Raw genomic sequence first — 15,699 nt, 5'->3', positions numbered from 1 at the left:
TTGTGAAAAGTAAAAAATAAGAGAGTGAAATAATGCGAAAAATAAGAAACCGATATCTCTACTCACTGTCCATTGTGACGTTACAGGTTGATATGCCCACACAACCTTCATAGCTAGTGACTACACATTTCCATTCGCCTTCGTCGCAACTCTCAGAGGGCTTAACCTCGATCATATAGACGCCCAAGCCATCTTCAATTAATTTGTATCGTTCGCCAGGCTCAATGCGACCATTTTTATTGTACCAGATGACAGTTTTCGGCCATGGTGGTACCACAACTGAAAATAATTACGAAAAAATTACAAATTACGTACTTAAGATAGAATCGCTTTTAATGTTAAAGTACCCTAAAATATTCCAAAAAAACATTTTTTTTTCTTGATGTACCCCCGCATTTTTTCTATGGCCCAAAAAGTAAGTCATCTATATACATTTATATTATTTTTAATACATATTTACCCATGCCGCCAACGCTTTAAAAATTGCTTACCATTCAATTTGCATGGTAAAAGTACACTTTTTCCGTAAATTTGGTATAAAGGATCGATATTATTTAATTTTCACTTTTAATTTCTCTTCATAAATGTCCAAAAAATTATACCGCAAATAATAAAAGCCGGATTAATTATTATTTATTTTAATTTTTTTATTTTTTTTTTTTTAATTTTGCGCGGGTTTTAGAGTCACTATAAAAGTATTAAATTTCTTCATTTTTTTAATAAAAAAAATCTATAAATTTTTGAACGTTTTTGATTGAAAGTTAAGAGAGGAGATTAAATGCCATCGATCTGTAAAGATGTACTAAATTTAAGGAAAAGCTCATTTTTGTCTATGCAATTTGAATGGTAATTTTCAAAGCGTGGGTGGCTAGGGTGTATATCAAGGGGACAGATGCCTGTAAAATTTCGAAAAAAAAAGTTTTTTTTATAAAATGTTGATATAATCCTTTAATAATATGTCAAAAAATTTTAGAACGTAAATTTAAGTATTTCTTATATTACAGATCGTCAACCGTGACGACTCTATTCTTTGCATTTGAGCGCTGGGAGAGGTATAGTGACGTTGTATTCAAACTTTAGGCGCGTTTTTCTCAAAACTATATTTTTCGAATTGGCGTACACGATAACTCAAAAAGTTATTGACCGATCTCACTGAAATTTTGCACGCATCTTTTTTATGATATTGCTTTCTATGTGAATTTATAAGTTTTCGAAATTTTTTCGAAAAAATAATTTTTTCGAACCAAAAATAGTAGGAAAATTCGCCCCAAAATTCATTTTTTTTTAGCTTTTTCTTCCGCGATTTTTTTTTTTTGTTTAATTCATATAGAAATTATGACATGAATAAACACAAAAATTTTGGTTTTTTATATTCAGGTCAGTGACGCCGATGCTACAATGCCCGCCGATTGAGAAGCCCCGCTGCGACCTTCCTGGAAGAATTGAGTGTACATCCGCCATTTAAAATGATTAAAATAAATAAAAAATGTTTATATTATTTTAATGTATAAATAAACTGTATGCCAATTTTGAAAAACATACATTGGCTTCTTCATTTTAAATAATTTTAATAAAAATCAGGGAAATATGGCCGTTTACAGGTATCTGTCCCCTTAAAAATCATACATAGTGGTAAAACCATAGCTTGAATATTTTTGATTAGAAAAGGAGAAAATCCATCCATAAATTGGAAGTATACATCCGTTTTCAAAGACAGTTTAAGTTTAGCAATCCCATATGGGACATCATCGGAAGACAAAATCAGAGAGTCAAAATTGGCAAGAGAGTTTTAATGAAGAATCGAATATGCATTGAGCAATGCCAGTGGAAAAATTTAGATTCCACAAAACTCCAAAATGGCATTGAATTAGCTTTATGGGGTTAAGTACGCCCAGAATTTTCAAAAAATCTATTTTTTTTTTGTCAATACTTCGAAGTATTGTATCTTCAGAATATACTCTAAAATTTTCATGCGGGAATTCCCAATATTATAGCTTCTATAGGGTTTTTCAGTAAGAGCGCTTCAACTTTTGAACTTTTTTGAATAAAACACAAACGGTTTGACTTTTTTAACTAATTATTTTTTCTTTATTGTCGAGTTTGAACATATACATTTAAGTATGAAATTCGATTTCTTTTGCATGACAACCGCGTGCACGTTTTACAAAGTCCAATCGTTGAACCCAATTTTCGACCACTCTTTTGCATAAATCGGCCGAAATTCCAGCAATTTCGCGTTCAATATTGGCTCTGAGCTCACAAATCGTCGCCGGCTTGTTACTGTAGACCAATGACTTCACATAACCCCAAAACGGGACGGCTTGTTAAAAGGACCGTAAAATGGCCGTAATGCTCTTAAAGTAGCAGCAACAGAACGATTATTTTCATAAAAAATTGCTCAAGTGTGTAGCGTTCCATGATGAAATGTATACCAATGAAGTTTACAAACGACAAGCGAAAAATAAAAAATATTGCGTCGTTCGCCCTCCCTATCGGAAAAAAGTTGAAGCGCACCTATTAAAAAACCCTATACAACCCATTAATTAGGTAGAGAGCGGTCCTGTACCTCAAACTTTAAACTTTAATCGAAACTACTTTTTCCGGCAGTTTTTAATATTTTTTGATGCGGTTTTTTTTAAATATTCGAAAGTGTTTTCTCTATAGAATCGATTTTTGAAATTTGTGATAAAATCTTTTCTAAACATAATTAATGTGTGACATTTATGACGTAAAACGCATACTTTTTTTTTTAAATGCCGTATTGGAAAACCCTTTATAAACAACTCATGAGAACAAAACACAGTCGCTAATAACAGACTTTGTTACAGTGCAAAAAACAACAGAAGCCGTTAATAATTTGAATAAAACCCGACAGATGGGCTGGACATATCGGACATATAATAGTATCTGACATATCTACTAATGGTAGCATTTTTGGTCCAATCCATAATAAACGTGCACGATTATTATCAAGTAGCCATTAATTTTAGCGAAACTGATTTTTTGTTCCTAATTTTAATTAAAATTTTTATATGTTTTGTACTTATGACTTGAATTTTCACTGTACACTACTTTTTTTTATTTTTTTTTGCAATAAAAATAAATTGTTTTTGAAGTGAATTTCATTATTACTTTTTTTGCATGCGTTTTTGGGAAAATATTTAGTTTTTATAGTTTTTTTCATCTTACACGATTTTTTAAAATTGTGGAACATACCCCAAAATGTACCACATATCGCAAATATTTTTTACACGATTTTTTTCACGCATTTTTAAGGAACGTATCTTCCATGTAGAAATAAAGTTGGGTGCATATATAAAAAATATAAAAGACAAATTGAAAATTATCTGCAGCATACTGATTAAAATTACAATCATCTGCAATATCTGCATATGAGAACTCCAAAGTATGTCTGCATAACTGTCTATATTTTTGCCTATTCACATGCAGTCATACTCGCACTATACCTGCGAGCAAGAATCCCAACGGGCGCAAAACACGAAAGCGTTCTCGGTTCTCATTCTGCCTATATGCATGCGCTCCCCCATTAATCTCAATTCGATTGCTGTACCATTTTCATTTGACATCCATTTGTTTTGATCACCGAATTCGCTTTTGCAGCACACGTAGCCACTTACCAACACAAGCAATAACACACACACATACGCGCACATGAGCACAATGCTCAACACGATCAAGCAAAAATGTAGCTGACCTACCACAAACACGTCAAATGTTCCAACAATTTAGACGAGTTCAAGTTTGAGATTTTCAATGTTTCCGTGAAAAGAATCAATTAAGTGCCTATTGCGCATAGCAAACTTGGCAAAATACTTACATACACATATGTAAGTACTTATATGCAGATATGTAGATCACACAGGCTACTTATGTAGGTGCGAACGTCAATCGCAAGAAACGTCAATGTGACAACAGCCATTTGTCGGTTTAAACGCCAGCAGCGACAGCTACATTCGCGCATAAACGCGCCTGTCTCAGACATAGGTACATACATACATGCATGCTTATACTGAGTAGTGACGCAAGTTTGCGAAAACATTTTGTTTGTTTTTTCGTGCCCACCTCATTATTTTGCTCGTTGCTTGTCGGGCAACTGTGTGATTGGCTATGGGCCAAAAATTGGGAGTATTGAGCAACGGCACAATCATGATCACGACTACTACCAACAAAATCACACTTACCTTGGCATCCGAGTACAATTGATTCACCAATGCGGACACTCGCGTTGCGCAGCTCGTTCGTAAATATCGGCGGGGGTGCATTGTTGGGGATGCTATGCGCAAGCGATGAATATGTGAGTGAAATGTAGAGCATGAATTTAATGAGCGCGAGAGAGGCGTAAAAGAGAAAAATAATAAGAACCAATTACTTGTTGTACTGATAATTTTATAAATGCCATCAAGTGATGTGAGTGTTAATGAGCTCTTCTTACAATTGTCTTGTGCTTACCTGTCAGCTGGTTTAAGTGAACCTTCTCTACTGCCACGTCCCACTACATGCACCTTTGAACTGGAATATGATTTGCCCATACAGTTGACCGCCTCGCAGGTGTAGGTGCCCAATGATGTGGGATCGTCAACATTGGCGGTTAGCGCAAATACATCACCAGCCTTAATTTCTTTGGAATCCTTAAACCAACGCAACTGTGGTGTGGGCACACCAACCACCTTACACTCGAGTGAAACAGTGCCTTGTTGTGTGAGCACGGCACGTAACTCCTCAATGAACTCTGGTGATTTGTAGGCTTTTGGCACTAATACATTTAAATGAGCAATGCATGAATTGCGTCCACCCGAATTCTCAGCCAAAACCATCCATTGGCCGCCATCCTCCAAAATAACGGGACTAACTTCCAGATAGTGGAAATTACCCTCATTTATCTCTTTAATTCGATCGTTTTCACATATTCGGCGATCATTTCGGTACCAGGTGAGCTATACGGTATGCATTTACGAGTACATATATGAAAGTATAATAGCATTCCTGTAAGTAAAGAAGTCAGCCAAAGCTTACCTTTAACTCTGTGGAACTTCGTATTTCGACTAACAATCGAGTACGCGTTCCCACCTTCACCGATAGATCGACCAGTCGTCGTAGAAATATAGGCGGATCCTCACCCGTCGATCTGTCCTCGACAATGAGCTCTACATCTTTGCGAATAACATTGTTGCCTTTCGTTCTAGCTATCAAAGTATAATGACCGGCGTCCTCCCGTTGCACGTGCTCCACGGCCAATTGCACAGCGGTGCTGGTCTGTGTTATTCGAAAGCGATCGGAATTCTCAATTGGTAATTCTCCACGGCTCCTATAGGCAGAAGAGATGAAAGACAATGTAAATAAAATAAAATTACAATAGGTATAAACAAAAATAGAAACAAAAAAAAAAAATTCACTCACTCAAACACTCAAAATGTCTAACTATGACTTTTATAAAAATCTTTTTTTATAGATTTTGACTTTCCAGGGACCGAAAGAAAGACACAAAATGCATTGCTACTACTCGTAGCTCAAAGCTTAAAGTAAGCAACGAGTAGACACAATTTTTGTCTTCTTTTAATGAAGCAAAGGGCTTCAAAGTCAGGTCAAATGTCACGAGTTATCACTGATCTAAATCGGAAAGGGCACAATTTTTTATAAGAGCGTACAACTATTAGCGTATTCCAATGATACCGACTGCTTTTTTGACGACAGGAGGTCCTTCGTTTTGTCCTCGTTCACCCGCAGATCCATTCGCTTTGGTATAGCAATAAACAGTAAATCAAGGAGATCAAATCCGTTTTAAATTTTTCGTGAAAAAAGTAATTGGAGAGTCTTAAAAATATGGAACGAACATGTAAAAAACTATATTAGATTTTTCTAATATTAATCTTATTTAGAGAAAAAAAATGTGTTAAAAAAACAAGACGTAAATCTATAGGAACTTTCGACTCAGATATTGTGGAAAAATTGGAGGGGGAGTATTTTGCGAGGAACTCCCCATCAAACTCAATTTTAGGCTTCCGGAGATAGCCGCAATTAAAGAAGCATTGGATTGGTTGCTCACTTATGTAATTACTGTAAAGGACATAAATATCTACTCCGAAAGCCATCGGCAATTAGGGCCTTGGTCTCGTTGTTTGTGCGTTTGAAATAAGTCGAGAAATGCCTGGCTTCTCTCTCGACTGCATCCGAATACTTCAATATTGGACTCATCTGGGTTCCCGGTCACAGTGGCATAAAGAGAAACTGGGCTGGGCTGATGAGCCGGCTAAACAGGAGACCCCGAAGCAAAATGAGAGGATTGAAGTTCTCCTGAGAACTTGCGGTCTACTCCTGCAAAATGCGACTCGCGTCAACTCAGCGAGCACTGGGATAGTGCGTAAACGTGCAAAGTCGTGTGTTCCTTTCAGCCACGGATAGATCGGATGCGCTCGAGTGAACTTCTAAGACTAACAAAGCCACAGCTCTCGAATTTGGTAGGTAACGGTAGATACCGGACATTGTCCGTTAGGTATTCATGCAGTGAGACTTGGGATTGCTTCAAGTCATTTGTGCAGAAGCTCAACACCTCCTTCTCAGCTTCTCTGCTCTGCTCTCGTCGGGCAAAGATTTAGACATTTGTACTCTCACTTTTTTGCTACAACTGCAGATATTGCGGGTTTAAATATCACACACCCTTTGAATTTCATCAATAGCTTGAAGCGGTTAATACCATCGTAGTTAGTGGGGGCATTCATTTATCCCATGCTTCAATGCTTTGGAGTTATATTAGGTACCAGCCATTTAAAACTAAAAGGTGTACCTTTGCTCTTAAAAAGATGCGGTAACCTTTGCCTTAGTGGCAAATGTCCATTGAATTGATTTACTGTGTTTATATTAGATTAGATCAGTCAGGAGATCATTGTACTACACCCGGATAGATTTCAGTAGAAAGAATAGAGAGACAGGATAGATACATTATGGATGGTAAGACGAATAAATTAGTTTGAGGTCACTCTTCCACAAATCTCTTGGATTCATTGATGAATCTTTGGAGATCCAGAAGAGGAAGAGTATGAACTTTATCCATACTCAGTATATAGCAACCCAATATCCTTAGTCTGATTCTGGAAAACGCAGGACAGATACAGAGAAAATGCTCTGCAGTGTTATCATCTTCAAGGCAGGATGAGCATATCGGGCTTTCTACGACCCCCATGGCAGCCATATGCTGACCACATGCGTTGTGCCCAGTGATTACACCCACCACTACTCTCGGGTCCTTTCTGCTGAGTTTTAGGAGAAAGCTCGCTATTTTTCTGTTTGGTTCTTTCCCAAAGCACTTGGCTACTCTGCACGAGTTCAACCCAGACCAACGTCCTCTATGGGTAGACTTCATGATGTCCATAGTTGAATCGATGCGGAATTAACACCTAAAAAGGGTTCAGGGCTTAGTGGCATACTTGCAGAACCTTCATTAGCCAATTTATCAGCTAACTCATTCCCTGTAATACCACAATAACCAGGCACACAAATAAGATTAACTTTGTTGTGTTTTGCAGAAATATTCAGTTTTGTCTTACATTCACAGACTAACTTCGAAGAGCGGCGTGGGTTAGCAAGGGCTTTCGGTGCAGCTTGACTGTCACTACAAATTCCAATACTGCTGCCCCACCACTTTTTCTCGATTAGCCAGTATGCCACATTCAAGATGGCATAGACTTCTGTAAGGAATACCGTGGTCATCTGTCCTGTGGCATAGGAGTACTTAGTGTCTTCGTTTAAGTACCATCCAGATCCGCTACCATCACTGGTTTTGGATCCGTCGATGTAGAAAGTGTGCTGATATTCCGTTAATAGGTTCTCTGGACTTAACCATTGATCTCTATAGGGGATCAAAACATCCTACTTCCTAGCGAAGCTAACGACAGGCACCCGATTGTCCACTGGCATCGAGAACAGCGTGCACCACTCCGACAACTGGTGGTATATCTGACAGTGGTCAGTGCTTACTTCATTTCCCCAGACTCCGTTTAACTGGAGCCTTTACGCCGCCTTCGCCGCTTACTGTGTTTAAATCCTTAATAACAAAGGGTTAAGCATCAATGAGGTGGCTTACTTTTCGGCAGCTTATTTTACAGTTCTTGATAGTTTTTGGTGGATTAGATTTACTTGGTAGCTGCTTTCAGGTAAGCAATACGACCAGCACGCTCGTTGGGCTTTTTCAGCCCGGCGAATATCACCTTTGTGCCTGGGTTGTATTTCTTGGGATTCTCTAAGTACTCGAAGAGGGTATCCGCATTCCAAGTAATACCTTTCACTTTGTTGGCAACTGTGTAAGCAAAACCCGCAGACTGATCACTTTTACGGCCGGTCTGATCGGTGCAGGTTAGGGCCGACCTTGTGAGTGCCACCAGCTTCGATAGTATGACATTGAGTACAATGTTGGGTGAAGAGTTTATTGCTCTTTTAACATGACCAGCTCGTACGCCCATGCTTGCCCTTTTTAGTGGATGTTAAAAGATGCTGGATATTGAACATAAATACAGTGAAGATAAGCATTTTTGCAAGATTTTAGCGGGAACAGGGTTTAAGTTTTGCAAAAAGAATAAGAGTTATATGTATACAGTTAGAATTCTCAAAAACAAAATTTATTTTATTTTCTTAAAGGGGGAAGTCCATGTAAAATTTTCAAAAAATCGATTTTTTCCCACATTTCGAAAGTATAGTATCTTAAGAATATACTGTGAAATTTTCATGCGGAAATTCCTAATATTATAGCTTCTATAGCCCATTAACTATGTAGAGAGCGGCCCGAGCGCTCAAAAAGTTAACGACCGATTTGTTTGAAGTTTGGTGTGGCCTTTCTGTACATTATTATCGGAAGGATAAACTTAAAATTTCAGATATTTCGCGTTGATAAATTACTTTTTGGGGGTTAAAAATGTCAATAAAATAGCCCTAAGTTCTGCCCTTTTTTTCAAAGGCTTATTTTATAATTAATTTTATACTTGTTTTTTTAATTTATAGGTTCATTATTTCCGTTAATATGTTATAAAAAAAACCAATTTCATGTTTTTGTTTCCGATCGATAGATTAATAGTAATAAATAGAGCAGTTTGGGGTCTCGCGCCGTAGGCAGCCGACAAGAAATGATCCTGAGCCGCCATGAAAAATGAAAACAATTTTTTTGTACTCTCAAAAGGTTAAATGAAAATGCGTTAGAGCTTCAAAGTAATATAATTATTTTATCACCTTTAAAAATATGTTAAAAAATGACCGATTTTGAGGCTTCTACATGGACTTTCCCCTTTAATGTACATATATTTAAGAATACCCACAGACAATTTACTATCGTTCCGGTGAATATTTTCGAAGTTACACGCGAATTGGAAGAGGCGTTTTAGAGGGCCGTAAAATGCGGTAGAGCGTTTTTCTCAAAATGGGGTTTTCAAAGTCGGTGACCAACATTACTCGAAAACGGCTTAACCGATTAGTCTGAAATTTTAACACGAGCTTCTTGAATACATTTTTTAGTAACTAGTCTCTTTTTTTTAATTTTAATTTTTTCTCACCGATAAATATTTTTTTATAAGCAATTTAAGGCTAAAATTTTGGTCAAAAATCGATTTTTTTTTTTTTGAGAAACCGCCATTTTGTCGAAAAACTTTATTTTCCTTATTCCTTTGATTAATTACTAGATTTAACATTACTTTAACGAAATCTGTTTGGCTTTTAATTTCAGTGGATCCAGTTCAAAGATATAGTGGTCACCGCAAAACGTCTTTTTTGAGAGAAGCAATCAGCTGTGGCTCCTTTAAAAATAAAAGGGTGGTTAAACTTTAAGGGCCGATGTTGAATGTGAACCACATCTAAATGTCAAGTTTTTTCTGTATTTCATTCCAGATTTTTCAATTTTAGATAAACTCAATTTGAACCATGGACAGATACAGAATCGAGCAACGCGTTAAAGTTATTCAGGCTTATTATGAAAACGGGCGTTCAAATCAAAATGCATATCGCGCACTTCGTGAAGAAAATCATCTTCAGTGATGAAACACATTTCACCTCAGTGGATTCGTCAATAAGCAGAATTGCCGCATTAGGGCGAATGATAATCCAAGAGTGATTGCCGAAAAACCAATGCACCCACAAAGAGTGACTGTTTGGTGCGGTTTATGGGCCGGCGACATCATTGGGCCGTATTTTTTCCAAAATGAGGCCGGTCAGGCAGTTACTGTGAATAGTGTTCGCTATCGTGAGATGATAACGAACTTTTTATGGCCTGAATTGGAAGATATGGATGTGGACGATATGTGGTTTCAACAGGATGGTGCCACTTGTCACACAGCTAACGAAACAATCGCTCTTTTGCGCGAAAAATTTGATGGCCGAATAATCTCACGTCGCGGTGATGTCAATTGGCCGCCAAGATCATGTGATTTGACACCGTTGGACTTCTTTCTTTGGAGTTATTTGAAAGAAAAGGTGTACGTCGATAAGCCAGTAACAATTCAAGAGCTAAAGGATGAGATAATTCGGCACATTAACGGCATAGAACCTCAATTATGCCTCAGCGTCATCGAAAATTTGGACCATCGGATGGAGTTGTGCCGCCGAGGCCGATATTTTGTTGCATACATAATTGAGCCAGACCAATATTATCATATTAAAGAGAAATGACAATAATTTCTTAAAAAAATTGTACTTTATTCAAAGCAACACCGGCCCTTGAAACTTAACCACCCTTTAAATATTTTTACTAACAGCAACAGTTAAAAGATAAGATAATATGTGTACAAATTTTTAGATCACTAAATTTAAAAATTTTCTCAAAAGAAATTCTGGAAAAATCGCTTTCTTTCTGCCTTCTAACTGTATATAATCCCTTAACCCTCCGTTGGGCAACGGGTCTGGCCAGACATCCTCGACTTTGGACGTGAATTCAACATATATCTATTATAGCTAACGACTTGAGCTGCCTAAAATTGAATTTCTATCGATTTATGGAAACAACCTTTTAAAAAGGGTCCTCGAACAGGACACAAAACGGCCAGACCCGGGCGACCAAACGAAGATTTAAAAAAAGCTGTCCAACGGAGGTTTAAAAAAGTGTATAAATTTCCAACTTTTCTGTAATTTTTTTACCCTTAAAACGATTTCAAAAGATCATATAATTATGTGAATATAAATGTAATAGCCGCACTTCCTTGGTCTACATCCATTAATTTTTGGCACACACTCACAAAAAAACAATTATAAATAAATATGTTTTTATTAAAAGTAGTAAATTAAATTTATTACAAAATCTGATAGTTCAATGTACCTTCTTCTATAAACGGACGAGGCTGATGAAAGTGTGCCGTGGTATTGTTTGTGTTCGTTGCATTGACAACATTTCGAACAACCGTTGCCCATTTTTTCATTTAGTTTACGAATTCAGCAAAATTAAATTTTTTCTTTCTTTTATGCTGTTGTCTATGCGGTTGTTGTTTTTGTTAGGATATATAATTTATTCACTATTCGCATAGAATTTTCGCGCTGCCAACCCCACTTGTAAACTCATTTAAAACCAAAAACAAAAATTATAAATTTGCCGGCGAACAGATGCAAACGATATTTAAATTCTATTGGCGTGGGTTGGCATGTCACAGCAAAGAGCTCTACAAATCACTTTTTTATCACAGACACACTTCGAACTGTGTTAAGTATACACATTAAATATAGTAGAATGTCGTTATTTTCTAGTTTTCGTTCTTTTTATATTTACTTTTGTGGTTTATTTCAATTTTTTAGACATTTAATATATTATAAATTGGTTGAAATAAATGATGAGCCACATAGAAATGTCATGTTCTGATAGGCAAGAATCTTTTAGTTATTTTAATTTTTTTTTTTAATTTTCATTAACATTTTTTTCAATTAAACCACAGCGCTTAGTGCTGACAGCAAGCGCACAAAAATAAAAAATAAAAAATATTTGGTGTATAAATCAAAAATATAAAAAAAATTATGAAACATCATTCCTAATTTAGGAAGTCAACTAAATCTGAATGAGCATTCCCGCTCACTATTTTTCTTTTTCAACAGAAGGCCCACTTGAACACTTGTAGCGTCAGTTCTTGATACCTTTTGGATTTTTTTTTTGTTTTGGTTTTTATTATAGTTAATCTCTCTTTTGTTTCTATTTCTTTAAAACACACACTTTCAAAAATCAAATTGCAAAATAATATTAACAAAAATAGCTAAATTGTACCGCTGCCACATCGACATTGGCAGCATTGAAACGAAAATGTGTTTGTTCTTTTAATTGGGGAAGTTGTGCGGCCGCACAACTCAATGAATCGCGATCCGCTATGCCCTTCGCGCCAATTGTGCCACTTACACAATTCAACAAGATTTTTTAAATTTTTCTAACCAAAACAAAAAAAACCAGAAAAGAAATTTAAAAATGTGTGACTAAAGGGTGTTTTTTTTCTCATATGGAAAGCTTTAAATTGAAGATTTGAACTCATATAGAGAGAAAATAAATCAAGCAAAGAAATATTTCTAAAATTTTTACACCTATTGAAAACCAGCAAGTCGCAGCAGCAAATTTGGAAGAGTGTCTTGAGGTTGCGAGTACGGCGTCAAAAAATAATTGCAACAAAAGGGTATAAGCCATAGTTTTAAAGCTGAAAGTGGAGTAGATGTAATAAGTTTCCACGTAAAGGATGGCATAACAACATTTATCCATGTGCATATAAGAGAAGTCCTCAACCATCTGTGCGATCCTTCTGGCAAAAAATTGTGAAACACAGATGGCGCTCCAAGCAGTAGGAAGGCGTTGTTGCTAAGCAACGACAGGTAGGCATTCCCACTATTTAGGACTGGTAGCGACAGGCTAATGACCTACCCCGTCAGAAATCAAAATAGCTTAACGAAACAAACGCAAGACTGAGTCTTGTCGAGGCCCAATGCTCCCGAGAGGAGTGAACAAGGAAAAAATATATATAAGAGAATAAGGAGCAGCAGTTTCACCAGATATCTCGAGAACCTAGACTTCGCCGATAACATCTGCTTACTCCCTCACAAACTCACTGACCTGCAAGCGAAGACGGCCAGGCTAATCACGCTGACACGCTCTGTCGTACTGGAAGTTAACACCATTAAGACAAAGACTTTGAGAGTCAGCCAACCGGTTGCCCGGTGGAAATAGTCTATAGCTTCTGCTACCTCGGCTGCACTATCACGACAGACGGCGGAGCAGATGAAAATGTCAACTGCAGGCTAAACAAAGTAAGGACGGCGTTGCATACAGTATGAACGAGTTCGCGAATCTCCGGACGCACTAAACCGCGAATATACAGATCATGTGTGAAGTTATTTTGGTTGTACGGAAGGAAGCATGGCTGATCTCTTCGTCAACAAATGACTCCGCATCATCTGTAGAATATTCTGCCCGAACAACATCAGTAACGACGCGCTGTAGAGATCAACGAATGAAGAGCCCATCGTATGGCAAATCAAACGCAGAAAGTGCCGATGGATAGGTAACGCGCTTAGAAAACCACCAGATAGGATCGCGAGAATGGCACTGGACTGGAACACGCAAGTGAGCAGAGGTTGCGGTCGGCCAAAGATCACTTGGCGAGGGTTGTTGTTGCGCGAGCTAACAGACGCCGATATCACATAGGACGGCGCAAAAACAACAGCTCAGAACCGTGTACTATGGAAGAATCTTGTCGAGGCCCTATGCTCCCGAGAGGAGGGAACGGGGTATATAAAAAATATAAGAGGAGCAGCTTGACATGAAAAAATTGAAGTGGCAAATGAATTTTTCAAGGAAAACCCAGCGAAAACTTCGCTTCTTATGGAAGACCTAAGTGTCAGAGTTGGAAATATACAACAAAAAGTCGAAGGCATGTGCGCAGCTACATTCCCAGCAGATACTGGAAAATAGCAGCTCATGAGACGCGGTATTTAATAATAAAGGCAAAGATTTTATGGATTTCTGTAAGGACTTCGGTCTAGTAATATTGCTTGCAGAACAACTGGTGATAAGGAAGGCAATTTTACATTCATAAGCGCAGTTGGTAACTCTGTAAACGATTTATATGTAGTTTCCCAAAAAGGTTTGAAATACATTGAAAGTTCGAAATTGACTTAAAAGTATGGTCCAACCATATGCCAATTAACCCTCCGTTGGGCACCCGTATGTGGCCAGACTCTTTTGGCTTTAGACGTGAATTGAACATATTTCTATTATAACTAACGCCTTGTGCTGCCAGGTAGCTTCCTAAAATTTAATTTTCTATCGATTTATGGATAGAAACTTTAAAAAAGAATAATCGAATAGGACGAAAAAAAGGTCAGACCCGGGTGCAAAACCGAAAGTTTTAAAACAAGGGGGGTTAAATTAATATTAAAAATTAATATGGCGCTAAACGGAAAGTATTGTAACAACTTATTGCCGAAGGTAAGGCTTAAAGAAAAAGATACGTCAAAGTACCAACTAAACCTAAACCAGGATTTGAATAAGTTTAAAAATGGAGGAGATATAATGGATGTGTATAAAACTTGTCAACATAATAAAAATGTCAGTGCCACCTGCCACCTGCCAAAAATATTTAAATCACTCTTAAAAATGCATGGTTCAATTTCCAATGTTTAAATGCTGGGGAGTGCTGGCCATCCTTCAAATATCTGAATGCCTTCAGAAAATCTAACAGGGCTGACAATAAACAAAAATATGACAAAACAAGAACAAAAATATGAAAAGGAATGAAAGATTATTATAAAAAATTGAAAAACGAATCAACAAAACTGCAAGGGAATGGAGGAGTTTAGCGAAGGATATAAGAGGAACTTCATTTCAAGTTGGTACAGATATTACAGCGATGGATTTTAAAAACCATTTCCAAATCGGAATTAATTGAGATATTTTTTACGCAGCTGCGCTATGTAAAGATGAATATAACTTTCACGGAAGTCGGAAAAACCATCGAAAATGCTAAAAGAAATAAAGCGCCGGGAGAATATAGAATACCTTATGAACTGCTAAAGTTTGCTTCACCAGAATTTCTGTTGGCGTTAACAAAGGTAGACAACATAATTTTTGGGACCGGAAGAATCGATGAGACTTTTGAAAAAACAATAACTTTCCCGATTCTCAGATTGACAACACTCGTTTCCCTGGCAACCTATTTGGCAGTTCTCAGTTATTTTGCGATTAGTCCGAGACGCATTCATTAAAGGTGGTAGCACTAGAGCAAGAACAATGTTGTGTACGCTTGACTGTCAAATAAAAGTATTGGCAAAGTGGGAAACAAAGAATGAATTCGCCTTGTTTCATTCTAGGCTGACAGCCACATAGATGTGGCGAAAGAAAAAAAAAATCAGCTGATTTACCGATACTACCTTTAATAGATTCGCATTGGATTAGTCTGGCCTGGCAATTCAACATGAATAGGGCCAAGCTGGAGTTATATAATTTGCGAATCGCTCATACTTTTTAAATTTTGAAAAATATGATGATTATCCATAAGCCATTATTGAAAACAGTAAGCCAGTAAAACATTAAAACTCACTAGATAGTGCAATTTATGGGTTGTGCAATCATCAACCCTTTATCGCATATGGGCCCATGTATGGTATTGCAGTTCTGATTCAACTTTATTTCCAAATTAAGTATTATGAAGGAATTCAAATTATTTTAATCCATCAAATATATAAATATTT

The 15,699-nt window shown here is 37.0% G+C and overlaps 1 protein-coding gene and 1 pseudogene across 1 annotated transcript in view; both read right to left on the bottom strand.

Annotated features, from left to right (window-relative positions):
- The window catches only part of LOC129244068 (titin-like), a 76,384-nt gene that overhangs the window by 24,542 nt on the left and 36,143 nt on the right, over nucleotides 1-15,699 (bottom strand). Inside the window, exons 3-6 of the mRNA XM_054881683.1 lie at nucleotides 5,035-5,326; nucleotides 4,471-4,955; nucleotides 4,203-4,294; nucleotides 67-279 (exon numbers count right to left, since the gene is read on the bottom strand). Of these exons, the coding sequence (XP_054737658.1) occupies nucleotides 67-279; nucleotides 4,203-4,294; nucleotides 4,471-4,955; nucleotides 5,035-5,326 (1,082 nt within the window). The remainder of the gene's footprint in view (nucleotides 1-66; nucleotides 280-4,202; nucleotides 4,295-4,470; nucleotides 4,956-5,034; nucleotides 5,327-15,699) is intronic.
- Nucleotides 8,148-8,474, bottom strand: LOC129246320 (cytochrome c-2-like; annotated as a pseudogene).

Source organism: Anastrepha obliqua, chromosome 4, assembly GCF_027943255.1.
Source record: "Anastrepha obliqua isolate idAnaObli1 chromosome 4, idAnaObli1_1.0, whole genome shotgun sequence".
In the NCBI taxonomy this organism is placed as follows: Eukaryota; Metazoa; Arthropoda; class Insecta; order Diptera; family Tephritidae; genus Anastrepha; species Anastrepha obliqua.
The sequence above is the reverse complement of the archived record's forward strand: the minus strand, read 5'-3'. Positions and strand labels throughout refer to the sequence as shown.